The following is a 26,946-nucleotide window of genomic DNA, read 5'->3' on the forward strand; positions in this document are numbered from 1 at the left end:
TAAAAAAAAAAAAAGGAAGGGACCAGAAGTGTCTGTAAGAGCCCGTGCTCCCTTGCCAGGGGGACCCGTGGAGTAGAAGGAGACACCCTGTTGGGAGCACAGGACACAACTTTATTCCCGCACGATTAGACCCGCTTCGGTCTAACTGACCGTCCTCCCTTGGAGGACCCTAGTCCGAGCTGCCACTTCCTTCCTCCAGTAGTTACTTCGTCCAACACCTGCTTTCAAATACAGAGGACGAAAAAAGGACTAATGTCTTGCGTTGGGCGCCCTCCAGTGGGCACCGGGCCTGTGCGGGAGCAGGGACCACGCGGTGGACGGACCCGGCAGTCCCGGGAGCGGAGACAGGCATCTAACAAGGATTCGCACAATCATTCAAAGACAAGTGTGGTGAACCGCACAGGAGGGACACGCGGCGGTCTGAGGGAATGAGGCTGACCTGGTCTGCAGCCCAAGAAAGCGAGGGGTGGACCTGACATAGGGAACAGACGGGGAAGGTGGGAGTCACTGGAAAAGAGAAATGGCGTTCGGTGAGATGAACACTCAGGGAAGGGCTGGAGGGCACCAGGTGGGGTTGTAGGGGCAGGCAGCGGCTCCAGCCCCGGAGATGCAAGCAGGACAAGAATGGGTTTGGCTTCTAGGGCACTGGTTCTCAGGTGTGGCCCTTGTCCCTGAGGTCCTGGAGACTATTTCAGTGGGTGTGCACAGTTAAGACTATTGGTAACATTACTAAAATGTTCCTTGCCCTTTTCACTCTCTCCAAAGAAATGCACCCTGGAGCTTTCCAGAAGCTGCACGCTGATATTCTTGTCCTCACAGCTAATGGAACATGTTCTTGCGTATTCTTTTGTTAAATTTTTCTCCGTTGTAAGTTCTGGTAGCATAAATATCTGTAGTTTGTCACCCACGTAACCGAAAGCTCTTTAGCGTCCTTGACACTTTTTAAGCAGTCCTGAGACTTAAAGAATTTGAGAACCACTGCACTGCCTTAGCACTCTAAGAAAGGAAATGCTACAGATTTGTATCCTCTGAAAAAGCATTCCAGCTGTTCTGTGGAGAGAGATTGGAGGGAGCAAGATGATGGTGTACAATTTGGGGGAGCTACTCCAGTAGCTCAGGCCAGAGATGGTGGCAGCTTCCCCAGGATGGTAGTGAGTGGCCTCACTGTGCTTTCTGGAAGAAAAATAAAACGAGGTGAGGAATTCCAGGTTTTAGAAAGAGAGGTGAAATTGAAATGCTCATGATCAGGGGCACCTGGGCGGCTCAGTGGTTGAGCACCTGCCTTCAGCTCAGGGCATGATGCCAGGGTCCTGGGATTGAGTCCCACATCGGGTTCCCTGCATGGAGCCTGCTTCTCCCTTTGCCCGTGTCTCTGCCTCTCTGTGTGTGTCTTTCATGAATAAATACATAAAATCTTTGAAAAAAGAAATGCTCACAATCAGTCCAGAGGTAAATGAACCCTCGTGAGCACAGAGGGCGGCAGAAGAACAGTCTCTGTGGGTTTTCTGCTTGGCACACACAGCGCTGAGTGATTTTGCCTAATCCTCCCAACAGCCCTCTGCGGCTCTGCTGTCTGTACAGTAGCCACCACCCACATGTGTCTGTGCAACATTCGAAATGTGGCCAGTCTGAACTGACAGGAGCTGACAGTTTATTTTTTTATTTTTTTTTTTAAGATTTTATTTACTTATTCATGATAGACAGAGAGAGAGAGACAGAGACACAGGCAGAGGGAGAAGCAGGCTCCATGCAGGGAGCCCGACGTGGGACTCGATCCCGGGTCTCCAGGATCACACCCTGGGCTGAAGGCAGGCACTTAAACTGCTGAGCCACCCAGGCTGCCCAGGAGCTGACAGTTTAAAAGAAGCACCTGTTTTAGGTGACTTAGAACAGAAATACTAAAGTTTCTTATATTGACTACATGTTACATAACATTTTGGATATATTAGATGAAATAAATGGTATTATTAATATTACCTGTTACTACCTTTTTATTGTGGCTACTAGATTATTTAAATTAACATACGTGGCTGGCATCATACTGTCGGACAGTGCTGCCTAAGTAATTTTTTTATCTTGACACTCAAGGAACTGAGGTATGAAGTAGAATATTTAAGGTGGCAGGAGTTAACCCAGGTCTGTGAATTCCAAGTTCTGCCCCCCCCCCCCATGCCAGCAGGCTCCCTCCATGGGTGAGAAGTTCCAAGAGGAGCTCAAATGACAATGGAAAGAAAAGGAAGAGGCCTGTTACCTTACCTTCTCCTTTGGATCTTTTGAAGTAGACCTGGAGGCAGCTGTGGAGAGAGATTAAGAAGGGTTGGGATGGAGGTGTGGTAGGGTAGAGGGATAGGTGTCAGGCTTCTGGGAGTAGGCAGGGACTGTCACTGTGGCAATGAGAGTCACACTTACCCACCCAGCCCAGCGCTTTGATGAGCCCGAGGAGGAGAAAGGCAGACAGGAAGAGGCCCACGCTGTCCTCCAGGGAGGGCCCAGAGAGTCCTGGCAGGTGGAAGTGGGGAGAGTAAACTCTGTAGTATCCTCCTGGACCCCTGGACCCCCACCCCACCCCACCCCTGGCTGCTCGATTACCCTTCTGGCTCCTACCTGCCACCTCCAGGGTGACTTCTGCACTGCGCCCCAAGGTGGGCAAGGTGGGGTGGTGGACACGACAGGCATAGCGCGCTCCATGGTGCTTGGCTGTGACTGGGATGGGCTGCAGGTGCGCAGAGAGGCTGACAGAGCCATCTGAGTGGTGGCGCAGGGCGGAGAGCCAGCTCTGCCCCTCAGCCTTCTGAAAGCTGCCCTCTGGGCCACCCCGGAGCTCCCATTCCACCTCCAGGCCCTTGGCAGGATAGAAGCGGGACACAAGGCAGAGCAACTCGGGGGGTGCCTCCCCAGGGGCAGCCCAGACAAGAGGTGCCGGTGTCAAGGATATTTTGGGGGGCTCTGGGGAGAAAACAGGAAAGGAGCATGGGGGAATCAATCCACATTTGTCTCTATCAGTTTGCCCTATGGCTTCCCCCAAACTGAGGTGGTTTGGTTTTTTTCTCCCAGGATGGGGAACCCACTGTCTCCCCACTGGTGTTTCACAGGAAACCCCATGCTGAAACCCATATTCTCAAGGATCCTGTTCCTCATATTTGGGAACCTTCATCCCAGTCACTTAAATTCCCAGGGACCTCTACCCATTGCCTTTCTGATTCCCAAGGATCCCAGTCTACCTCCTGCCGTTCATCCAGCACCCTCTTCTCCCCCATCCTTCCTCCATTATGGTATGGCCATTATCAAATGCCCACCTTTGCTTTACCCATGGGGATCCCTGTACCCCAACTCACTCTGTACAGAAAGCTCCAGGGCAACCTGCCCTTGCAGGTATGGCAGGTGTACAGTGGCCAGATAGGTGCCCTCCTGGAAAGGCTGTACTGCAGGCAGCCAGAGGGTCCCGTTTCCAGTCCATGGACCCCATGGATCATCATCATCCCAGGCGGCAAATGCCACTGCCCCGTCTTGGGCAGCTGGCATCTGCTCATGCAGCCCTGGAGTTGCAGCCAGGAGTAGGTGCCCTTTTCCCAGGTGCTGGCGTCGCCATTCCAGCCCAAAGGGAGGGGGACCTGGGGCCAGAGATGCAGCAGCCTCAGAGATGGAGGGCATGTAGGCAAATTTCAAGTCCAGCAGAGCATCTTGTCCCAGTTGGATCCGAACGGTGGGGTTGTGGGTGAGGACAGTCAGCACAGCTGGGGAAGAGGAGGAGAGGAGGGAGTAGAAGGGGCATGAAGGAGAGAAACAAAGAGGAAAAAAATAGAGAAACAGAGTTATAGGGAGTACCCAACTCAAATTCACCCACCCCTCAGAGGACCCCTCCTTTTCCGATACCAAACCATCTTCTAGTCTTTCTTCTAGTCTTCCCTGCAAATCCCCTTTGTTCTGGGCCTGCGTGCAACCCAGAGCGGCTACACATGAGCAGATAGGTCTAGAGGTGATTAGGAGCAGTGAGTGGATACAGCCTTTGAAGGCTGGTCTGAGCACCCAGCCCACTCAAGTTCTGGGGACAGTGGGCTCTGAGTGCACTTCCAACACAGCCTGAACCAGTCCAGTCTCCATGCATCACCCGTGAAGAACCAGGCCTTTCTTGGTTTGCTGGTAAAGACTGTGATGACTCAGGGCTGTCAATCCTCTGGTGCTGTATAGAGTACTTATTGACTCTAGAAGGTTCTGGCTCTAGCCTAGACCCAAACAGACATCTATGCTCTACTGAGTCAGGGTATGCCAGTTAAGTGCCTGGAGCCTGCCCTCCCTGGTTAATCCCAACTCTGCCGCTATTTATATGACCTTGTAGGCTAGTTATTTTATTTTTATTTTTATTTTTTTTAGTTATTTTTTTTTAAGTTTTATTTATTTATTCATGAGAGACAGAGAGGCAGAGACAGAGGCAGAGGGAGAAGTAGGCTCGATCCTGGGTCCTGGGATCACTAGGCCAGTTATTTCATGTTGCCATGGCTCAGCTTCATCTCCTAAATAATGAGATAATAATATGATAATAATTTGTATCTCATGGCATTGTAATGCAGGTTAAATGATTTAATGCCTCTTGTTACCCAGATTTATTCAGTTCCTGATTCTGGATAACAAAGACACCTATACGTGAAAGGTGCTTAGAACAGTGCCTAGAATACAGTAAGTCCACCGAGTGTTTGCTGGAATTACACCTAACCATCTGCTAGACCAACTTAATGTGCCCCAACTCAACAGCATCTCTGCAACATTCCCTCACCCCACTCCAAAAGTCCACTCTCCCTGCCTTGTGGAAAGATCACCACCAGCCCCTACTCTGGACGCTAAGGGAAAATACTTGGAGTCACTAATTCTCTCACTCAACTAATACTTACTAAGCACCTATGATACTCAAGGTAGAGGACAGCAGTGAATGAGACAGGCAGTCCCTGCCCTCATGTTTCTTACAGTCTAGTAAGGGAGACAGATGAGCAAATTGCCAAATAGAACATACCCCCTGCTGTCCCCACCAGGCCCTAATTGTCTTCCAGATAGATTCTCACCTCTGACTCCAACTCAAGTTCTCACCAACATTTGTTAGGACAATGACAACCTCCTCTTGGGTCTTCCTTATCTTCAGTCTCTCTCTTCTTCAATCCATATTCTGCACAGTGTGACTACAAGTCTAAGCCAGTCACATGCCTGTTTAAAAAAACCGAGCTACCAGGATGCCTGGGTGGCCCAGCGGTTGAGCGTCAGCCTTTGGCTCAGGTCATGAACAGGACCCATCTTTAGAATATGCTCGATCAAGGTTAGGTGTTGCTATTTTCATTACTGCCACCATCATCCTCATGGACTTGCTGGGTATCTCAGCAAAATCATTCCATCTGTATTTTTCTCATTAGTCCAATGATCTGATCCTTCCCTACCTTTGTAAGAATCAAGTAAAATAGGGGATCCCTGGATGGCTCAGCGGTTTAGTGCCTGCCTTTGGCCCAGGGCATGATCCTGGAGTCTCGGGATCAAGTCCCACATCGGGCTCCCTGCATGGAGTCTGCTTCTCTCTCTGCCTGTGTCTCTGACTCTCTCTCTCTCTCTCTCTGTGTGTGTGTGTGACTATCATAAATAAATAAAAATTTATTAAAAAAAAAAAGAATCAAGTAAAATAGCAGGCTTTTGGGGAGATGGCACGTGCCAGCACACACACACATTATTATATATAAGACTTCTGATAGTTCACTGTCATCTATAAAGCCCAGATCTCAGGGTATTTGATGATCCAGCCCAGGCCCCAACTCACCTTTCCAGACTTCTCTTGCACCCTAACTTTCTTGAAACTAGTAGAAATTCTAATCATAAGGCCTTTCTTTGCTTTGGTCTAACTCAGGTCCCTGCCTATTGTCTCCCAAACATCTAAGTATTCCATGTCCCTCAAGGTCAGTTCCATAATTACTTCTTCCCAGAAATGTCAGTCCTTCCTGTAAAAGTAGTCTTTCTTCTCTTGTGACACTGTAATTTTTAATCCTAGTTTAACTCCTACAAGGTTAAACTTCTCTCAACCTCATGGGACAGTTTTTGTTCAATAAAGTAAAACCAGGGGTGCCTGGGTGGCTCAGTTGGTGAAGCGTCTGCCTTTGGCTCAAGTCATGATCCTAGGGTCCTAGGATCGAGCCCTGCATAGGGCTCTCTGCTCTGCTTCTCCCTCTCCCTCTGTCTCCTGCTCCTCCTGCTTGTGCTCTTGGTCTCTGTGTCAAATAAAGAAATAATCTTTTTAAAAAATAAATAAAAAATAAATTTCATTTCTCAAAATCCAGACACATACTTTTAAATTATTACAAATGATTCATGAGATGAATAAACAAAATCCGAAGATTTTACAGTTTAACCCTCAAGCTAACAGTGCCCTTTAATGTGGGTTGAGGGAGCAATTTTAGACCTGCATCCCACAAACCTGTCTTGAAAAATACAAATGTTAAGCACAACAGGGCCAGAACACGAAGGAAATCTGTACCTGTTTTTACAGCTTGCATCACAGAGGTTTTTGCTTTTCTGTTAATAAAGTGAACCGTAGACAACTATTATAAAGTGTTAGTGAAAAAAAAAATGTAAGCTCAAATTTAATCAAGTTTCTAGAACTGTCAATTGGCAGGAAGTATGGAGGACAGGAATAAGAGGAAAATGACACAATGAGGAGACAGTTGACCAAAGACAGAACATGGGAAGTTCTGCTGAACAAGTGATAAACCACTAGCATTTAGGGAGTGCAGGGCAATTATAGAATAAAGGAGACTTGGGCAGCCCGGGTGGCTCAGTGGTTTAGCCGCCTTCAGCCTAGGGTGTGACCCAGGATCGTCAGGCTTCCTGCATGGAGCCTGCTTCTCCCTCTGCCTATGTCTCTGCCTCTCTCTTTCTCTCTCTCTCTGTCTCTCATGAATAAATAAATAACATCTTTAAAAAAAAAAAAAGAATAAAGGAGACTTAGACAAAATTGCTGTGAACTGAGTTCTGTGGGACCCCCTCAAGTTCGTATGTTGAAGCTTTAATTCCCATGTGACTATACTGTTGACCCTTAAACAACACAGGTTTGAACTGCAATGGTCCACTTATATGCGGGAGTTTTTGTACAGTACAGTACTACAAATGCATATTCTCTTCCTTATGATTAATTTTCTTAATAACTCTTTTCTCTAGCTTACTTTATTATAAGAGTACTGTATGTAATATATATAACATATAAAATATGTGTTAATCAACTGTTTACGTTATTGGTAAGGTTTCCAGTCAGCAGTAGGCTATGAGTGGTTAAGTTTCGGGGGAGTCAAATGGATTCAGATTTTCGACTGCTGGGGGTGGGGTCAGTGCCTCTAACCTCCCACCATACGCACATGCACAGTTATTCAAGAGTAAGCTGTATTTGGAGACAGGGGCTGTGAAGAGGTGATCATGGTCAAATGAGATCATTAACACAGGGCTCTAACCTTATATGCTGGTGTTCTGTTAAGCAGAGGAAGAAACAGCAAAGCTCACTTTCTTTCCTTCATGTGAGGACACAGCCAGAAGTGGCCATGTGCAACCACAACGGGAGAGCTCTTATCAGACACCAACCCTGAGAGCACTTTGATCTTAGACTTGATCTTGGACTTCTAGCCTCTAGAACTGTGAGAAAATAAATTTAAGGTCTCCAGTCAATGATATTTTGTTATGGCAACCCAAGCAGATGCAAGAACCAAATGTAAAATATAGAGACCTGTTTGGTTTGCTATGACAATATTTTTTAAGCCCTTATTTGATAGAGATGCTTACTGAAGTACTTATGAATAAAATCATATGGTGCCTGGTATAAATTTCAAAACAAGAAAATAGGTCGGAGGAGGGTCAGCAAAACAATGTGGTAAAGCCTAGTAACTACACAAGTGAGTGGGTGATTGGTCTATGGGGGTTCATTAGACCATTCTCTCTACTTTCATGTGTCTTTGAAATTTTCCATTACAATGTTTTAAAAGAACAATGAGATTTTAAAAACCATACACGTGAAGTATAGTAGAACAGTGTATTTGTCAATAAATATTTTGAAGTATTTGATAAGAAATACTGTATAAACATATATTAGGAAAAATACCAATGATCTGTGCCCCTAGGAAGATTCCTTTTTAAAATTTACATTAAAACAACAACTTTCATTTTCTTCAATCTCTAATCAAGTAGAAATGCTTGAAAAGGAAGACCGAGCACAGCAACTAGTTTTTACCCCCAGGTTTGGGTCTATAAGAAGCAGAAAATTGTCCCACTGGGCACTCCTACGGCTCCTATCTGCACTTCTCTTATGACCCAAATTGTCTTCCACTCTACAATTAGCCATTATAAATCTACTGAGAACCTTCTTGAGAGCAGAATCTACATCTGATCACCTTCGTGACCTTTAAAAGTGCCCAAGGCCACCTCAGAGATTCTAATTTAATTCGCCTGTTGTGGGACAATTCAGTGTCATTTAGAAACTTCCAAGACAGGGGCATGTGGGTGTCTCAGTTGGTGGTTAAGTGTCTACCTTTGGCTCAGGTCTTGATCCTAGGCTCCCTGCTCAGCGGGGAGTCTGCTCTCTCCTTCTGCCCCTTTTCCTGCTTGTGTTCTCTCTCTCAATAAATAAAATCTTTTAAAAAATAAAAAAATAAAGAAAAAGAAAAACAAACAAAAAAACTTCCAAAAGGACTCTTGCAGCCTGGATTGAGAACCAACTGGGGCCTAATTTCTCCTTGGTGCTAATAAATATTGAACCGGTGAATTAATTAACCAAGTGTCTCCCCTGAGAGTCACAACGACAGAAAAGCAGCAGGAAATAGCATCCACATTTTACAGTTGGAAAAACAGACTCAGAATGAAAAGCCTCTTCTCACCCCCACCTCAGTGAAGCCAGCAGGCCTGGGAGATACTCCTCCCCACTGGAGAGAGCCATGATCCCCATAGTTTGCCTCTGCCCTGCCCAGGGTGAGGCCTGGCAACCAAGAACGGCAATGTAGACAGAGGTGATGGGTGGGTGCTGAGTCCCTTTCCCTGGTCCTGTGGGTGATTCACTCTCTGGGCGGGGGGGGGGGGGGGGGGGGTGGGGGGTGGGGGGGGGGGGGGAGTGGGAAGAAGGTAGTCCTGGGGAAGGGAGGGGTTAGCCTGCCAGTTGTGCTGTGTTGTTTACAAAAATCATACAAGAGGCATCTGGCTGGCTCAGAGAAGCATGTGGCTTTTGATCTCGGAGTCTTGAGTTTGAGCCCGGCGTTGAGTGCAGAGATTACTTAAATACATATATACATACATAAACTTTAAATAAACTTTAAAAAAGCTCACAGGACTGCGAGAAGCCAATGACTCTGTTCATATCCTACCCATCCTCTGCCATGAGAAGGGTGAGCTCCGAGGTGCCCCATTCTTTTTTTTTTTTTTTTAAGATTGTATTTATTTGACAGAGAGAGAGGGCACAAGTAGGCAGAGAGAGGGCAGCCCCGGTGGCGCAGCGGTTTAGCGCCGCCTGCAGCCCAGGGTGTGATCCTGGAGACCCGGATCGAGTCCCTTGTCCGGCTCCTTGCATGGAGCCTGCTTCTCCCTCTGCCTGTGTCTCTGCCTCTCTCTCTCTCTCTCTCTGTATGTCTCTCATGAATAAATTAAAAAAAACACACACACACACACACACAAGTAGGCAGAGAGAGAGAAGCAGGCTCCCTGCCTGGCAGGGCTGCATCCCAGGACCCTGGGATCCTGACCTGAGCCAAGGCAGAAGCTAACCCACTGACCCACCCAGGCGCCCCCTAGGCACCCCATTCTTGCTCTATCTGCCCACTCCCTCTTGCCTCAGCTCGGCAAACCGCCTTGCACCGTGCAATAAGCAGCGCTTGCAGTGGGAAGCTGTCTCTCCGGCCCAGTGCAGCCCCACCACTTGGCGGCCACAGACTCAGGGCATCCCCACGAGCCATGGAAAGAGGCTGGCAAGGAAGGCCCACGCGCTAGAGCGCGAGAGCCTTTGCTCTGCGGGGTGCCACAGTTCCAGATGCGGGCATGGGCGGGGCTTGACCGGTAGTTTCTGAAACAGGGTTAACCACCAAGACGGCAGTGCCTACCTAGCAGGACACAGATCTGGGAGGAGAAGAGAAAAAGAGTTCCTTCTTTTGGGGGGCTTCTGAGCCCCTCAACCCCATCCCCATACAAGTTCCTCAAGGTAGCAAGGAGTCCGACTCCGTCCGAAGCCCCGCCCCCAACAGTGGGTTGCGCCTGTTTGCTCGAAACCCCTCGGGAGCTAGAAGCGGTGGAGACCGCAGCTCTAATCGCGGCGGAACCGCCTCGCTTTACCAATCAGGAAACTAACCCCGATTGGGCGAGGGGGTTCGCAGCGCGAGTCCCGCCAGACCCAGGCCCTCAGGGGCACGCGTTCCTCCCACCTCCCCTCCCCAGCTACCTGTCGCCGACGTGAAGAGCGCAGGCTCGGGCTGAGGCTCGGACTGCGGTCTCAGGAGGCTGCAGAGGCTGAAGATCGGGCTGAGCACACTGGCCATGAGCCACGCCCCGTCCAGGGCCCGCGGGCAGCTCCGCCCCGGGGTCAGGCCACGGGCCCACGTCGCCGAGGCGGGCAGCGGGATGAAGCGGCTGAGCTCGCAGTGTGGCGGGGGGGCGTCCGAGGGGTACCTCCTGACGGCGGCCTGGAGGGTTCCCGCGGGGTCTGTGCGCGGAGAAGGGAGTCGGTGCCGGCGTTCCCGCCGGCAACGGGCGGGGAGGGCAGCGTCCCGGGAATTCCAAACGCACAAACCGCCCGGTAGCGAGAGTTTAGAGGCAATCTAACCTCACTTTACAGGGGGAAACTGAGGCCCGAGGTCACAGCGCGACCTCAAGGGCAGGGACAGAGCGGAGGGCGAGTCCGGAACGACTCACCGTGCACTTTGAGGTAGAGCTCGGGTTCGAGGTCCGGCCGCGGGGGTGGAGTGCCCGGGCCCTGGCGCAGCAGCAGGGCCGCGGGTTTCTTGGCCAGGCGGCCCCCGCCCGCATCCTCCACCATCCAGCACTCTATCACCGCCGGGCCCGCCGAGACGGCCGTCCCCAAGGCTGCGGAGAGGGGCGCGGGTGAGGGGGCGCCCCACGCCCTGGGCCCGAGGCTGGCGCGCGGTGGGCTCACCTCCCTCCGCCCACCCCTGGCTCTCGGGCAAAGGGTTTCGGGGTTCGCTCACCCGAAGCCACGGCGAGGAGCAGAGACAGGGGCTTCATGGCGCCGCGATCAGCTCAGCCCCGGAGCTTCCACTTCCCCCTTTCACTTTCGCTTTCCTTGAAAGGGCGGGGAGAGGCGGAGAAATACCCCCTCCGGTCGGGTGAGGGCACGTGGGCGGCAGGTGCTCTCCGCACCTGCCAGGCAGGGCTCCCCAAACATTATCTCCGGCTCGGGACCGGAGACCTCAGCCCCGCCCCGCCCTCTTGGGCCACAAGACACCACCCAGTCCAAGAGCCCTCCCCAACCCTAGGCTCCCCCTCCGTCCCCACCACCCCACCAATCCACTTCCCGGAGTACGGAGACTCCGCCTTCCCCCACCTGCGCCGAGTCCCCAGCAAACACAGAGGGGCTTTCGGTAAGCCGAGTGAAATGACCAATAAATATTTTAATCACCATTTAAAAAAAATAAGATTTAAAATAAAAACCTTATATTCTTACGTCTTCACTCCCTCCTCAATGAGAATCCAGTTGGGGTGGGGGGGCTCAAGGAGGGATCGGAGGGATGAGGGTAGAAATATAGGGCACGTCCTTAGGGAAGTGGGGTAGGTGCTAGGACAAAGGCCTGGTCCCCACAACAACACAAACACAAACTTCAGGTATAGACTACAACCATCTGACCCTTGACCCTGTGACTCCAGGATGCTCCATGGTCCCCCTTTCCCTCCCCCCCACCATATGCGTCCTAGTCTGGAGCTGGGGCTTCAGTGTACCCATCTGAGGGGAAGGAAGGACTTAGTTCCAGGGATACTTCGTGGGAGAGCGGCTGAGGAATGGAATGGAGTGGCTAATGGTGCAATATGGTTCCCCCTCCAGAATATATACAAGTCTGTAGAGATAAGGAAGACATTAAGTGAGGCGGGAGATCACCTGAGGGCCACCTGAGGCCTGGCTCAGCCTCCCTGTTTCCTCAAACCGGAAAGCTACCTCCAGAGCTGCCCCTTCAGTTTGTTCCTCCACCTCCACCAAAGCCCATCTCCACCTTGTGGACGCTGGGTGGGGACCAGGCCCTGCGGCTGGACTGGGGCGTGGCCCCACTTGCCTCGTCACCGCTGCCCCCGCCCACTCCAGGGGACTCTCTTTTGAGGGGCAAGGTTGGCCCCGTGGGCCCCCCGGGTCCTGGCCCGCCCCCGCCCCCGCCCCCGACCAGGCGGTGCCGGCGCTCACAGTGTCCCCGGTGGCGCATGAAGCTGTCTCGCCACATGAACTTCTTGGCGCAGACGCCACACTCGTAGGGTTTGAGGCCTGTGTGTGTCTTCATGTGCTCCGTTAGGTGGTGCTTCATCTTAAACTTTTTGTTGCACACGGGGCAGTCAAAGGGCCGCAGGTTGAGGTGCATGTTCACGTGCCGATCACGCATGCTCTTGTGTGAGAACGCCTTCCCACAGTGGCACAAAAAGATCTTATTACCATCCCCACTGCCTGTCCCTCCAGGGGTTCCCCCAGGACCACCAGGCATGCCCAGGGCCCCTGAGGACGTGCCCCCCAGGGTCACCGCCCCGTGTTCAGCCTGGTTCCCTGGTGGCTGGCCTGGAGCCTGTGAGGAGGAGGAAGAGGAAGAGGAGGACGAAGATGATGGGAAAACCAGGATCTGGTTGCCCTGCATGTCCAGGGGAAGCAAGGGCCTCGGAGGGTGGGAGGGGGCATAGGAGGAAGGGGTTGGCCCCCCTGAATCATCAAGCCCTGCTCCAGGACCCCCACCGTCATAGGAGCCAAAGTCATTGGAAGACTCGCAGAAATTGACCTGCTCCTCTCCCTTGTCTGGAGGCTCAGTCAGGGTGCGGACATCACTTATGCTAAGGGTGGCCTCCCGTCCTCCCGCCTCGGGAACCCTGGAGCCACTCCCCAGCTCTTCATCTTCATCATCCTCACAGGTCAACACCAGGTCTTCCTCCTCATCCTCTTCCAGATCTGGGTCTTGGGGAACCAGGGGTGCTGGTGCTGGGCTATTTCCACCCCGCTTCACGTATACCCAGTGTTTCTGTGGCATGATGCTGGGGGGTGCGTAGGTGGGCCGCCGGAGCCCAGCCCCAGGAACCACAGGACCCCTCTCGTCCCCGCCGTCATGGCACAGCTCATCTGCCTCCAGCAGCAGCTTCCCAGAGGTAGCCCCCCCACTGCCAACCACAGGGGCTGGGAATACAGGGCCACCTCCTCGACGCTCCCCGCTGCCCACCGCAGAAGCTGGAAATGCCTCTTGGGAGGAAGATGAGAAATCAGTGGACTCTCGGGGGCTGAAGTAGTTGCTGCTGCTGGGGGACTGATTCTCACTGGCCCGGCTGGAGGCATGGGAGCGCACGGAGCCCACGGTGGCAGGGACCACAGTGGCCCCACTCCCCGATGGGACCCCAGCACCAGGAACAGTGGCAGAGGTGGCTGCAGCTGTGGTGATGGTGGTGGTGGTGGCTGAGGCCCGACCTTCGCGGAGGAGTTCAGTGCACTTATCCACGATGTGCCACATTTGGAGCACCGACCCCACCGTGAGAAAGTTGACAATGTCAGCAGCAGCCATGCTGAGACGGCCAGTGTAAGCCGAAGCCAGGACAGTCTCGAAGGCGCCTGGGTCCATGACGCTGGGCAGCGAGATGGAGGTCATGCCCTTGAGTAAAACCTGGTCGTGGAAGTAAGGGGAGGAGGCAGCCAGGACAGCACGATGAGCCCTGAACTCTCGGCCCTGCACACGGATGGACACGTCGCAGAGCTGGCCCTGTAGCCGCTGCTGATTGAGGGACTCCAGAAGGGCACTGGTCACCTCAGGAAAGGACACATGCACCACTGCAGCTGCAGGCAGGGGCAGTGGGGGCGGAGCCAGTGACAGAGGCAGGGGGAGTGCTGCCCCACTGGGAGAGAGAGGAGATGGCTCCATGGCGTGGAGGGAGGGGTTACCCCCCCAGCCACAGGAACAAGGGAAGGAAAAGGGAGGCCGGGGGGGTCTCCTGGGAAGAAAAAGAAAGAAGAAGGATAACATTCCATAATGACACAGCCCTTCACTTTACAGTTTAAAAACATGTTCGCACCCTTTATCTGAGTAGTTCCCCACAACCCCCTAAAGTAGGCATTCCTCTCAGCCCTATTTGACAGATGAGCAAACCGAGGCTCAGATTACGAGATTATCCAAGATCACACAGCCAGTAACTGGCAGTGCCAGCAAACGCAGATGTCCTGATTCCAAATGCAGTGCTCCTTCCTTGGATATCAAGAGATGTAAGGTACTCTTGGGGAGTGGGGCGCCTCTCCTCAGAACTCCCCATTTGCCTGAGCGCCTGACTTTCCAAAATCTACCTTACTGGTGTTTTGCACCCTTTTCTTGGGAGGGGGCAAGTCTGTTCCTGTACTAAGAACATCCCTCCCTCCGGGTCTATGCCCCCCAGCTCTTTCGCGAGCCAAAGCCCCCCTTTACCCCCCGGCTTACCTCTAGCCCCGCCCCTTCAAGACACGCCCCTTGGGCTTTCGGCCCCGCCTCTTCAAGACCCACCCCCGTGGCCCTCTCGGCCCCGCCCCTTGTCTACCCCCGCCCACGCTGGACCCCGCCCCCCTCTGCTCCGCCCCAAGCGCTACTTCGACCTCCTCTCCCACCCGGAAGGCGCCCCCAACCCCGCGCGTCCCCGCTTACCGGGCCGCGCGCCCCCGGGCCCCCCCGCCCCTCACTCGGCGGCCAGAGCCGCAGCCTGGGCCCCTCCCGCCGCCATCTTGCGCCGACTCCCTCCGCCCTCCGCCTCCGCTCCGCCTCCCGCCCCTCCGGCTTTAAAGGTACAGGCGGTCACCCCTGCCCGTGCCACTAGGCAATACTCGGCCGACTCGTCCACTTCTCCTTTAAAGAACAGCTGCCTCATTCCACCTTAAAGGTACCAGGCCTCTTCTGCCGCTGAAGAACTCAGGACTTGGTGGTTGGGCCGAAGCACTCATTCCCCTTTAATTCTGTAAGCCTGCCCTTCCCATTGGCGAAGGGTCCCGGCCGTCGCTGCTTAGGCCCCGCCCCTGAGCTGTGGCCATTAGTGGGTTTGCGGGATCTAATCGCCCTGCTGTCCCAGCTTCTGACAGTCCCCCCCTGAAGTCCCGCCCCCTTCCTCCGGGCACGGATTGGCCAAGTAACCTTGAGTCGGCCCCTGATTGGCCTTTTTACTCCTACCGCTCGAAGTGAGAAAAGTAAAGCGAGTTCGGGAGGCTGAAGCAAGTTGATTTTTTTTTTTTTTAAGTGCCTGGCCGAGGGCTAGGGGGTCTGAGGGCGAGGGAACTCCGGGAGGTGAGCTAAAGACAGGCTACAAAGGACAGCTCCAAGGGGTAGCCCAGGGCCAAGGTTAACCCTGAGCCAGAGAACAACTGGTGCCAAGCGGTGAACGCAGAAGGACAAGGAAAAAGACAGGGATACAATAAGAAAAGAACTTTATTGTTTATTAATGTTTCTGTGTAAAACTTAAGTTTTTGTTGGTTTTTTGTTTTTGTTTTTTAAAGAAACACCACTAAAAAGGGGATTAGCTCAGTCAATCCCTTCCTCAGTCATCAGCTTCCCACCATCCTCCAAATACTATCCCAAAACACTTTGGAGGCTGGGAGTGGGAGGAGTGGCAGCTAATCAGAGTCTGAGAGCACGATGATCTCCTCTGGATCGCACTGTGTGGCCACACTCATCTGCAGGGGAGTGAGAGACAGAGTCAGAAAGCAGCGTCTGGAATATACGGGGAGGAGGAGCAGAGGAAAGGACTTATCCGAGATTAAAAATTGGGGTGAGAAAAAAGGAAGAGAGAGGATGTGGTGTGTGCAATATTCAGATGGAAAACCTGAAACTGAACAGACAATGAAAGAGAATTGAGTCAGGGAAAAACTGCCTCCCCCTCTTACCTTGTAGGTACCAGGTCTGGAGGGCTGTGAATGAGGGGTTTGGGACAACCGGGCTTGAGATGGGCTACAGAGGGAGCTGGTCACCAGGCCATGGCTAGGAGAATCCACCCTCGTTGAGGAATCCGCAACTGGGGCCATGGAAGTCAAGGGAGAAGGTGGGCTGGGCAGAGTAGGTATCTTCCTTCCATTCTTTTCATGCACTGACCTTTGCCTTTCCACATAGCTAGGGACAGAAACACAAATATGCAGGGAGGTATGGAGAGCCTGAGGCTAGAGGGGGAGTGTCCAGTTTCTCCCAGCAGACCCAGTTCCTCAATATTCCTCTCAGAAAGCCCCCTGTAATGTCTCCTTGGCCTCCCTATTCTTCCTCCTTGTTGTTGTTACCTGTTTCCTAATGGCTCTGCTCCAGTTTCCTTCTCCTTCCGAGACTTCTTGCAGGGGGGACAGGAGTCTCCCCAGGTGTGAGGAGACACCCCTCCATTGAAGGAAGTGGAGGTGACCATGGCTGCTCCATTCTCCAAGACGGTGGTGAGAGGTTCCTCTGACTGCTTCCTGGAAGAGGAAATGTCCCTCTCCTCAGGGGAAGGGGTAGTATCCAGGGGCAAGGCTTCAATCTCTAGCTCAAAGAGCTGAGATATAGGGCTCTCTTCCTCCAGGAGTAACTCCTCAAGGTTTTCTCCATTGCTCTCAGCATCTATGCTGGAGGGGGCCAAGGGCTCTTCTGATGATGGTGACACCGTGAATTCTTTGTTTTGCTGCTCCCCCATAGACCTGCTGATCCCTTTGCTAGGTTCCAGATTCTTTTCAGTGGAGATCCGTGGTGGGGACCTAGGGCTCTTGTCTCCATCCTGACCTGGAAAAGAAGAAAAGAGGGGAGAGGGAGCATGAGAATTTGGGGAAAGAATACTGCTGAGAGTAAGAGGAAGAAGGGAAGAGTCTCAAACAGGTGGTTCACATCCAACAGAATAGAGGAAACTGACACAAAAAGGGACTGGTCTTGACATACCTGCCTCCTCCTCCTCTGCATCGTCCCCCTGACCTTCCTGCATCTGTTCGAGATCCTCCTCTTCTTCAGAATCTGTGGCCTCCTCTTCTTCTTCCTCTTCTTCCTCCTCCTCTTCCTCTTCACTTTCCTCATCTTCTTCATCATCTGTCTCAGGCTTGGAGGTGGTAGGGCACTCCTGGGATGCCATTCCACTAGGGCCCTGGGGAGACAAAGGAGTTTCTCTAAGGAATCCCTTGCCCCAGAGGATCTGGTTCTCGTGTTCCTTCCACACTCTTCCCCCTCAATGACCCTGAAATCCTTGTTGGCCAGTGCAAGGAAAGGACAAGGTCTGTCTGAAGGGTTTATCCCTTCCATACCTCACCAGAATCCAAGGAGGCTTTGAGGGGGTCTGTAGAGTGGGAAGAGGTAGCTTGGGGAAGCCGAGCTCTCCTCTTCTGCCTCTCACCCTCCTCACTCTTGTCTTGCATCATTGCATATTTGGAGATGACCTCATCCAGCCGGCTCATAGCCAAGCTCCGGTTTTCTCGCAGGCGCCGGGCTAGGGCAGGATCTGACAGTGCAGGGTCAATGCCTACATGAGAAGAAATATAGTCAGAGTACTCAGCCCAAACCCTAGAAGAAGGGACTAGAGAGATGCTCCCTCCACCAAACATCTGACATACAAGGGTTACCAGTAGGCATCTCACTAATCCCTACCTGGCCTGTAGTCATCTGTGAGGTGACAGCCAAAGTTGTAGATGAGATCAAGGTGGCGTCGCTCCTGTAACCTGATGCCCACATCTCGGAAGGCATCCTGAGCCATGAGCTGGAGCTGCTGTCGGGGAAGACCAAGGCTGTGCCGAGCAGCTGCCTTCTCCACAGCCCGCAGTACATCTCCATAGTCAGGGAAGGTATCTGGCCCTGGTTTGTTGATGAGCCGTTCAATGCGCCTGTTAACCTCTGGGTAGCGGGTGCCACGATAGGGAATGCGCTGCTCTATGACACGGCCCGTCAGGGAAGAGCAGTCTTTGAGCTCACAAAGCCGCCCAAAGAGGCGGATCAGCTTACGCTTCAACCTTGCCTCCTGCAGGTATGTGGAGTCTGGATCGTCCAATTCTGAGAGATCCAACTCTTTTTCCTGCAGCCGCCGGATCTCTGCCACATAGAGCGCTAGCAGCTGCTCCAAGCGCTGGATCTGCCGCCGGGAACCACGGGTCCTTGGTGCCTCAGAGGCAGTGGTCTCGGCATTTGTGGGGTCCGAGGAGGCGTCTGTGGGAGGGTTATTCCCAGAGGGTTCACTAGAGGTGGCAGCAGGGGCCAGGTTCAGCTTCTTCTTGGCTGAATGGGCCTTGAGAACAGTGCAGAGCTCATTAATGTAGACATAGAGCTTAGCTGGCCGGCTCTGGGCCCGGGATAGGACCCGAGAGAGGATGTTGCAGAACTCCGCCGAGGCCAAAAACAGAGAGTGGGCACGCTGCTGCCGGTTATAGAGGAATGGGACCACCTCAGGGTGGTCTGCTGTCTGCATCTTACAGAGTTCAAGGAACTGGAGGTTTCAGGAGAAGAAGGGAGGGGGGAAAGAGACAAGGGGAGGGGTTGAGAGAAAGAAGGCAAGGCGGGATTAGTGGGGAAGAAAGGACTACAGAGCCAGTCAGCCATCCCCCTCCCTGGGGCACAAGAATCTTCTCCCCTAAAGCTCACCTCTTCAAACAGCTTCTCATTCTCCAACTTGTAGCATTTCTTGCCGCCAGAACTATTGCTTCCTCCAGCCCCATGGGGCTGGGAGGAGCCAGGGGCTTCTGCCTGGGGTGAGGCCGGATTGGGGGGTGGGTGGGAGGGCCCTGGCTGAGCAGCTGCTTCATCTTCGTCATCATCATCCAGCACGATGATGCTGTTAGCGGTGGCCATGGGGGATCAAATCCCCCGGAGGAAGGAAGTGTTGGGGATTTCGGAATTCCTGCTGGAAGGGGATGGGGCCTCAGAAAGAGCCCCTCCAGCATAGCCCCTCCCTTCATCTCACACATTTTCCAATCTTCTTGGGTTTCAGTAACACCCAGCCCTGCTCAACAGTGTCCTCACTGCCTAACTTCAGCAACCACTAGTACCAGACACTTTTCTGGCCTTTCACTACCTGAAACCACCTGAAAACCTTAAGTCCCCACCCCCAGCTCTACCCCTTCTGTTGAGATCCAGTCTGTTTCATTTCCCCACTATCTCTTATACTTGCCAAGCTGACTCTTCCAATCTCTCGACCACCTCCTGCACGTGTGCACTCTGGATTTCCTCGACATTCCCTCGCACAGATACCACATCCCCGTCAGCACCACCTCACCAGCCTTCCCCCTTTCACTCTCAAACACGTCAAATCCACACCCTCATCCCATCCTGAAGGATCACCCCCAACTCCTAGACTCTCAGAGGCGAAGGAAGTTCTCTCCCAACAATCCATTCCCCTTTCCCCTCCTGGGATTATTCTCACATTCCACCCTCTGACGGGTCTCCTCAAACCGGGGCGTTAGGTTGGAGAGATCTCACCTCAAGTCCCCTCCCTCTCACCCCACCCTAATTCCCCCATTCTCTCTCTGTGACCTGTAACCGATTGTGAGCCCAGTACTGAGCTCTCCGGATTCCTCTCAGATCCCAACCCCGCATCCGACCCCTTCCCCCGAATGAGCTTCCCGCCAAGTCCCCCTCCCCCAGTTCAGCCCCCGACCACCCCACTCCCCTTCAGGGATTGGAAGGAAGGTACCACAGCTTGCCCCTCAGACTCAGCGCCTGGGACTCCCCAGTACCTCTCCCTCGACATTCCCGCCCCTGCCTTCGCTCCCCGCACGGTCCGGCCCCCACCTCAGAAACGGTCTCTCGAGGCGACCCTCGCTGTTGATCTCAGAACCTCGAAGGGTTCCCTCCGCCTTCCTTCCCCCAGTCACCGCAGGCCCTTCTCTGGACCGGAAGTCGCAGAGTTTCCGCCTACGGACACCCAGACGCGGCCATATTGTCGTACGGCGCCCGGCCCCCCTGCGGCAGGAAGTGGCGGTAGGCCCGCCCCCCCGCCCAGTGCCTCCCACAGAGTATGCCGCTCTCTTTCCTGTGACCAGTAGAGGGCGGGCTTGCCCCCGCAGGACGTCCCAAAGTACCTGGGGGCCGCCATCTTGCCGTACGGTACTGGCTACGCCCGAACTCGGGGCGCCACCAACGAAGCTCTTTTCGCCGGGTGCTTTTGCGACTCCACCAATCAGAAACTTCCTGCATCCAGCCCAACCGCCGGCGGGTCGCGTGCTGGAAGGACTGAGCCACCTTTCCAAGTAGGGGAGGGGGGGACGGAACAGGACAGCTAAGGAATTGGGCCCTCCAAGACTGTGCAGGGGTGCATAGGAGAGCGAGAATCTCCTAAGAGGGAAAAAACCCTCTTCCTTCCGCTGGGCCATTGACCAGCCTTCCGGCGCCGCTTTCCTACCTGCCAGGTACCCTTTCCACGGCTTCATCTACTGCGCCTGCCCCTTCCTTTCTGCAGGCTGCGCGCTCCCTTGCCGCTGTCCAGCAGCTACTTCTACTTCCCCGTGCCCACACCTCCCAATAGTGAAATCATAACACATGCATACGAACGAGCACAATTCGCTACACAAAGTTGTTATTATTATTATTACTATTGTTATTGATTTCGTTTTAAGCGCCTCCAAGGAGCTAATGACCAACCCAGCAGGTGAGACCTAGGTGGTTCTCCGTTCCTTTCTGGTGGGGTGCCCGAGGTGCAAGCAGTGATGACCTGGAGGCCGTGCCTTGTCCAGGAGCTCCAGGGCCATAGGACCGCGATGTGGGGCGGGGGCTTTGAGGAGAATCTGTGCAAATTGCCGCTGTTGGATGAAATGAGACTTGTAAAATACCTTGAGTCTCCACTGGTCTCTTCCTCTTCCTCTGGGAGAGCTGAGAAAAGAACGGGGAGACAAGAAACTGACTTTGACGCCCCCTCGCCCACACCCACACCTCACCCAACTTTATTTTTTTTTCTCTTTTTTAAATTTTTATTTATTTATGACAGTCACAGAGAGAGAGAGAGAGAGAGGCAGAGACACAGGCAGAGGGAGAAGCAGGCTCCATGCACCGGGAGCCCGACGTGGGATTCGATCCCGGGTCTCCAGGATCGCGCCCTGGGCCAAAGGCAGGCGCCAAACCGCTGCGCCACCCAGGGATCCCCTCACCCAACTTTAAAAAGGCCGGAAGGACTCGTGGAGGCCACGCTGGGTCCAAATACGAGCTTATGGGGAAGTCACACCGGTTAACACGGAGATTCTCCTCCCCTGCGTCACATTCCACAAGTGGTGAGTAACTTACCACTTTCTGGGACCACAGAGTACCAGAACCTCAAACCCTCACTTCCATTAAAGAATCCCACACCATATGTAAGCCTACAGTCTTCAAATTAGGGAACACGAAAACTCCCCAAAAGGGTACGCAGACTTAGGAGACATAGGAATTTAATTTCCAGATTCTCGACTTTCCCAAAATTGATCTGAGTAAATGCCTGCAAGTAGAGGTTTTCTTTCTTCCGGTTCCCTTTTATAATAGACTTGCTCCCTCTTAAAAAAAAAAATGCATGCAAGCATACCTCATTTTATTGTGCTTCACAGATATGTGTTTTTTACAAATTGAAGATTTGCATCAAGCAAATCTATCAGTACTATTTTTTCTTTTTTTCAAGATTTTATTTATTTATTCATGAGAGACACAAAGAGAGCTGAGACAGGCAGAGGGAGAAGCAAGCTCCCTTTGGGGAGCCCAATGCGGGACTCAGGGTCGCCACCTGAGCCAAAGGCAGATGCTCAGCCACTGAGGTGCCCCTAAAGATTTTATTTTTAAGTAATCTCTATACCCAACATGGGACTCAAACTTACAACCCCCAAGATCGAGAGTTGCATGCTCTACCAACTAAGCCAGCCAGGTGCCCTTATTGGCATCCTATTTCTAGCAGCATTTGTTCATTTTGTATCTCTGTGTCACATTTTGGTAAGTATTGCAATATCTCAAACTTCATTACTTTTATATTTGTTACCGTGATCTGTGATCAGTGGCTTTTTGGTGTTACTATAGTCTTAGTTTTGGGGTACCACAAAAATGACACCTATATAAGACAGCGAACTTAATAAATACTGTGTGTTCTGACTGCTCCACTGACCAGCTGTTTCCCCATCCCTCTCCCTCTCCTCAGCCTTCCCTTTCTTTAAGACATAGCAATATTGAAATTAGGCCAATTAATAACCCTACAAAGACCTTTAAGTGTTCAAGTGAAAGGAAGAGTCACCTGTCTCTCACTTTAAATCAAAATCTGGAAATGATTAAGCTTGGCAAGGAAGGCATGTTGAAAGCATGAGATAGGCTGAAAGCTAGGCCTCTTGTGCCAAAAGTCAGGATGTGAGTGCGAAGGAAAAGTTCTTGAAGGAAATTAAAAGTGCCTCTCTGGTGAGCACATGAATGATAAGAAAGAAAAACAGCCTTATTACTGATATGGGGGAAGCCTGAATGGTCTGGATAGAAGTCAAACCAGCGACAACACTCCCTTAAGCTACAACCTGACTCTCAGAGGCCCTAAGGCTAAGAGAGGTGAGGACGCTTCAGAAGAAAAGTTTGAGGCTTGCAGGGTTGGTTCATGAGGTATAAAGAAAGAAGCCATCTTTGTAACATAAAGTGCAAGATGAAGCAGCAGGCACTGATGTAGAATATGTAGCAAGTTATCTAGAAGATCTAGCCGGAATAAGTAATGAAAGTGGCTGCGCTAAACAACAGATTTTCAGTGTAGATGAAACAGTCTCATATTGGAAGAAGGTACTATCTAGGACTTCAATAGCTAGAGAGAAGTCAGTGCCCTGGCTTCAAAGCTCCAAATGACAGGCTGACTCTTGTTAAGGGCTAATGCAGCTGGTGACATTAAATTGAAGCCATTGCTCCTTTGCCATTCCAAAAATCCTAGAGGCCTGAAGAATTATGCTAAATCTTCTCTGCCTGTGCTCTATAAATGAAACACCAAAACCTGGATGACAGCACATCTCTTAACAGCCTGGCTTATTGTTAATGCCTACTGCTCAGAAACAAAGATTCCTTTTTGTTAGTGCTTATTAAAAATGCACCTGGTCATCCAAGGGTTCTGATAAAAATGTACAATGAGATTAATGTTTTCATGCTTGCTAACACAGCACCCATTCTGCAGACCATGGATCAAGGAATAATTCTGACTTTCAAGGGTTATTATTTAAGAAATACATTCCATAAGGCTATCATTGGCATACATAGTAATTCTTCTAATGGATCTGGGTGAGGTAAATTGAAAACCTTCATGAAAGGATTCATCGGTGTAGATGCCATTAAGAACATTCATGATTTATGGGAAGAGGCCAAAATATCAACATTAATAAGAGTTTTGAGAGAGTTGATTTCAACCTTCATGGTTGACTTTGAGGGGTTCAAGACGTCAGTGATGTCAGTGGGGGAAGTAACTCCAGATATGGTAGAAAGAGCTAGAGAACTAGAATCAGAAGTGCAGCCTCAAGATGGGACTGAATTGGCTATAATCTCAAGATAAAACTTTAAGAGATGAGGAGTTGCTTCTTATGGATGAGCAAAGAGAGTGTTTTCTTGAGATGAGATCTACTCCTGATGAAGATGCTAAGATTATTGAAATGACAACAGAAGACTTAGAATATTACATAAAGTTAGTTGATAAGGCAGCAGCAGGGTCTGAGAGGATTGACTCTAATTTTGAAAGTTCTTCTGTGGGTAAAGTCCTATCAAACAGCATCACATGCTACAGAAAAATCATTTGTGAAAGGAGTAGTCAATTGATGTGGCAAATTGCATTGTTGTCTTATTTTAAGAAATTGACACAGCCTTCAGCAACCACTACCCTGTTCGGTCAGCAGCCAAAAGCATCTAGGAAAGACCTTTCACCAGCAAAAAGATTAAAACTCCCCAAACACTCAAACGATGTTTGGCATCTTTTAGCAATAAAGTGTTTTTTTTTTTTTTTTTTTTTTTTTTTGAGAAAGAGTGCATGCATGCACATGGGGAGGGAAAGAGAGGGAGAGAATGCCAAGCAGGCTCCACACCCAGTGCAGAGCCCAATGCAGGGCTCCATCTCATGACCCTGAGATCAAAACCTGAACAGAAATCAAGAGTCAAATGCTTAACTAACCGAGCCACCCAGTTGCCCCACAATAAAGTATTTTTCAATTAAGATATGTATATTGGGTTTTTTTAGACATAATGCTATCACACACTTAATAGACTACACTATAGTGTAAACATGATTTTTATATGTACTGGGAAATCAAAAATGTTCCTTTGACTTGTTTTATTGCGATATTCACTTTATTGTGGTTATCTGGAACCAAACATGCAAATTTCCAAAATATGCCTGTAAATCATGAAATCTTACCTTGTCTTAAATACAGAAACATATAGTGGGGCACCTGGGTGGCTCAGTTGGTTAAGCATCTGACTCTTGGTTTCGGCTCAGGTCATGAACTCAGGACCCTGCGACCAAGCCCTGCATGGGGCTCCCTACTCAGTGGGGAAGCTCCCTTTCCCTTTTCCCCTCCCCCCAGATTATGCTTTCTCACTGTCTCTCAAATAAATACATAGAACCTTTAAAAAAAATAGCCTATTTCTTTCATCAAGGTACCATAAGCACCACCTTTCCTATCTCATTAAAAATGTACTTCTAATTTTTTAAAAAGATTTTATTTATTTATTTATGAGAGACACAGAAAGAGAGGTAGAGACACAGCAGAGGGAGAAGCAGGCTCCCTGCAGGGAGCCCAATGCGGAACTCAATCCCAGGACCCTGGGATCATAACAGGAACCAAAGGCAGACACTCAACCACTGAGCCACCCAGGTGCTCCTAATTTTTAATTATTTTAAAAATGTGTGCAATCTTTATGCCATTTAATCAGTTCTGTCCTCATAATAATTGTGATATGGAGAAGTTTTTTTAAAAAACTTTGCTGTCCGTGGTCACAAGAAAGGAAAATACTTTGCATATCAGTTAATATATATATATGTATATGCAGGGAAGTATGATAGATTGGCCAATAAAAGACTTTCACATATAAAAGCCTAAAATTGTCTGTAGGGAAGTGGACTGATAATAGGTGTTTGAGGAGAAAAGATTCATGAAAGAAGGAAAGGAATAATCCCAATTGTTAAGAGCTTGTTTATCTTTTTTAAATGGGTAGTGGTGACTATCAGGTCACTCTGATACTACCATTCCCCTGGACATTTAAAGGGTAATATGTTTTATTTTTAAATATAAATGTTTTGGGGGTGCCTGGGTGGCTCAGTCGGTTAAGTGCTGCCTTCCACTCGGGTCATGATCCCAAGGTCCTGGGATCAAGTCCCACATTGGGCTCCCCACTCAGTGGGGAGCCTGCTTCTCCCTCTCTCTCTGCCGTACCCCCCCCCACTTGTGCTTTCTCACTCTCTGTCAAATAAAATCTTTTTAAAAAGTGAATATTTTTAATATGCCAGAAATTACATCCTTGAAACAATTTTAATTTATGATGAAAATTTTTAGATGGCTCCTTAAAAATATGCAAGAAGTACAAACTTTTTCAAAATTATTTTCCAGAGTATAGGTGCAAAAAAATTTAAGACAGCTGCTCTAAGCTATCCAAGTGTCCCCTGCACAGCCCCCAGCAGTCCCATTTCCCTCTTGCCTCCCCTCTCACCTCTGTAGCAGGGGAAGAGAATATTTATAGGAAAGGTGGTCACAATTCCAGCTCCTCCTCCTTCTGAGGTGTTCTCAGGAGCCAGTCCCCAAACTTTGTCCATGGTAGCAGCCACAGCAGCTTACAAACAGCCTCCAGTGTCAGTAGTGTCAGGATGAGAAACAGGAAGACAAGGAAGGCTTTGTCCAAGGCCCGACGGAAGGGACTCCTTGGAGGACAGGGACCCTGGGCAAATGCCAGGAACACATCCTCCTCGTCCACATCACCTTCCTCCTCAGCCATACTAACTCATAGTCTGAGAGCTGACAGGATCAGGGAAGACTGGGATGGAAGCCCTTGGTCAGCAAATCGAGGATTAAGGGGCATGGCCGCAGCAAGTCTTACACCTGCTGGGCCTGACCCTAATTCCCCCACCAAAGAGAGAGAAAGGAGAGAGAAGCCTCTGAGCCTTTGAAACCATCATATGATCATCCAGTGCAATGTGAATGGTCCGGACTAAATGATACATAAAGGCTGTCCACCTTTACTGTAACTGTGACCTGTCAACTGAAGGCCCAGCTGAGAGCTATGCAAGCTGGTCCAGTCATGTCAGGTCCCTAGGCTCAGGGCCCAGCGTCTTGGGCCCCTACGGACAAAGGGTGAACAAGAGGAGCTAGTATGAGCCGGTAAGCTGCTGTCAGCCCATTCCAGCTGTCCAATGGGAGGTGAGAAAAGGCCTAGGGGAACTGAAGCGGGGGTGCAAGAGCAGCAGCAGGCTCCAGCTTGCACAGGCCTACCTCTCCCTAAGTCTGCAGACCCGTTGAAACCCAATGCACTCTCCTCCTCATTTCTGGGCCATGCTGTCCAGAGGACAACTATAATTGGAGGGCAGGGGCCCAAGGGAACATCTGTAAAAAGAGAAAGATGGTGACTGGTCAGCGGAGCCAGAGAGTAATTAGGACTTAAGTGTTGGGGCAATAATGAGAGCAGGAGTTCTGAGGAAGAGTTGCTGACTGGGAGTGTCATCCAGGAGATTGTCACTGGGGCAAGTGTTGAAGGCCATTTCTTGTCCCTGTTGCCCAGGCACTGGCCGGAAAGTCCATAACAGAAATGGAAGCCTAGTGGAGATCTGAGGACCCCCCCACCCCTGCGATAAGTGGGGCAGGGGGTAGGTAGGGCAGCCAGCAGAGGGAGCAGTGTG

General features: G+C 51.0%; 5 protein-coding genes across 15 annotated transcripts in view; 1 reads left to right on the forward strand and 4 right to left on the reverse strand.

The window, feature by feature from the left end:
• Nucleotides 1-29: 29 nt before the first annotated feature.
• Nucleotides 30-11,530, reverse strand: TAPBP (TAP binding protein). Of its 2 annotated transcripts, none has more exons than XM_025990703.2 (8): nucleotides 11,190-11,530; nucleotides 10,897-11,067; nucleotides 10,427-10,687; nucleotides 3,336-3,734; nucleotides 2,605-2,946; nucleotides 2,410-2,499; nucleotides 2,257-2,294; nucleotides 30-1,173 (listed from the first exon to the last, which is right to left on the reverse strand). In XM_025990703.2, exons 1-8 carry the CDS (start codon nucleotides 11,224-11,226, stop codon nucleotides 1,162-1,164), a joined length of 1,350 nt encoding a protein of 449 aa, XP_025846488.2. In that variant the 5' UTR covers nucleotides 11,227-11,530; the 3' UTR covers nucleotides 30-1,161. The 2 variants fall into 2 exon arrangements, with proteins under 2 accessions (XP_025846488.2, XP_072585642.1); XM_072729541.1 differs by lacking the exon at nucleotides 30-1,173 and adding an exon at nucleotides 1,645-1,849 and having other exon boundaries at nucleotides 11,190-11,488.
• A 234-nt stretch (nucleotides 11,531-11,764) lies between these two features.
• Nucleotides 11,765-14,929, reverse strand: ZBTB22 (zinc finger and BTB domain containing 22). Its single transcript, XM_072729522.1, has 2 exons — nucleotides 14,838-14,929; nucleotides 11,765-14,160 (listed from the first exon to the last, which is right to left on the reverse strand). Exon 2 carries the CDS (start codon nucleotides 14,088-14,090, stop codon nucleotides 12,168-12,170), a length of 1,923 nt encoding a protein of 640 aa, XP_072585623.1. The 5' UTR covers nucleotides 14,091-14,160; nucleotides 14,838-14,929; the 3' UTR covers nucleotides 11,765-12,167.
• Nucleotides 14,930-15,590: 661 nt separating this feature from the next.
• On the reverse strand, nucleotides 15,591-20,447 carry DAXX (death domain associated protein). Of its 8 annotated transcripts, none has more exons than XM_072729633.1 (8): nucleotides 20,186-20,447; nucleotides 18,750-19,008; nucleotides 17,766-18,594; nucleotides 17,426-17,640; nucleotides 17,070-17,268; nucleotides 16,448-16,916; nucleotides 16,064-16,286; nucleotides 15,591-15,853 (listed from the first exon to the last, which is right to left on the reverse strand). In XM_072729633.1, the coding sequence occupies exons 2-8, from the start codon at nucleotides 18,954-18,956 to the stop codon at nucleotides 15,794-15,796; spliced, it is 2,202 nt and encodes a 733-aa protein (XP_072585734.1). In that variant the 5' UTR covers nucleotides 18,957-19,008; nucleotides 20,186-20,447; the 3' UTR covers nucleotides 15,591-15,793. The 8 variants fall into 8 exon arrangements, with proteins under 8 accessions (XP_072585734.1, XP_025846492.1, XP_072585723.1 ...); XM_025990707.2 differs by lacking the exon at nucleotides 20,186-20,447 and adding an exon at nucleotides 19,896-20,080; XM_072729622.1 differs by lacking the exon at nucleotides 20,186-20,447 and adding an exon at nucleotides 19,896-20,073 and having other exon boundaries at nucleotides 18,750-19,005.
• KIFC1 (kinesin family member C1) overlaps nucleotides 20,380-26,946 on the forward strand; it is a 60,885-nt gene continuing 54,318 nt past the window's right edge. For 2 of the 3 annotated variants that reach the window (XM_072729756.1, XM_072729727.1), the window contains exons 1-2: nucleotides 20,380-20,512; nucleotides 21,088-21,367. The gene's annotated coding sequence lies outside the window, so the exon portion shown is untranslated. Of the gene's footprint in view, nucleotides 20,513-21,087; nucleotides 21,368-26,946 lie in introns of those variants that run through there. The other variant, XM_072729713.1, reaches the window with a different exon arrangement.
• Nucleotides 25,806-26,048, reverse strand: SMIM40 (small integral membrane protein 40). Its single transcript, XM_072748741.1, has one exon. It carries the CDS (start codon nucleotides 26,046-26,048, stop codon nucleotides 25,806-25,808), a length of 243 nt encoding a protein of 80 aa, XP_072604842.1.

The sequence above is a fragment of the Vulpes vulpes genome, chromosome 1 (genome assembly GCF_048418805.1).
Source record: "Vulpes vulpes isolate BD-2025 chromosome 1, VulVul3, whole genome shotgun sequence".
NCBI classification, from domain to species: Eukaryota; Metazoa; Chordata; class Mammalia; order Carnivora; family Canidae; genus Vulpes; species Vulpes vulpes.

Bases quoted from the DNA above. Each gene is read 5' to 3' on its own strand.
- TAPBP (XM_072729541.1), bottom strand. From the start codon at position 11,226: ATGAAGCCCCTGTCTCTGCTCCTCGCCGTGGCTTCGG. The intron at 11,068-11,189 runs GTGAGCGAACCC...CCCTCTCCGCAG, and splicing joins GCTCCTCGCCGTGGCTTCGG to CCTTGGGGACGGCCGTCTCG. The intron at 2,500-2,604 runs GTAGGAGCCAGA...TCCACCTGCCAG, and splicing joins AGTCACCCTGGAGGTGGCAG to GACTCTCTGGGCCCTCCCTG.
- ZBTB22 (XM_072729522.1), bottom strand. From the start codon at position 14,090: ATGGAGCCATCTCCTCTCTCTCCCAGTGGGGCAGCACTCCCCCTGCCT.
- DAXX (XM_072729601.1), bottom strand. From the start codon at position 18,956: ATGGCCACCGCTAACAGCATCATCGTGCTGGATGATGATGACGAAGAT. The intron at 17,641-17,765 runs GTAGGGATTAGT...CTTCTCATGTAG, and splicing joins CACAGATGACTACAGGCCAG to GCATTGACCCTGCACTGTCA. The intron at 16,917-17,069 runs GTATGTCAAGAC...CTTCTTTTCCAG, and splicing joins TGCAGAGGAGGAGGAGGCAG to GTCAGGATGGAGACAAGAGC.
- SMIM40 (XM_072748741.1), bottom strand. From the start codon at position 26,048: ATGGCTGAGGAGGAAGGTGATGTGGACGAGGAGGATGTGTTCCTGGCA.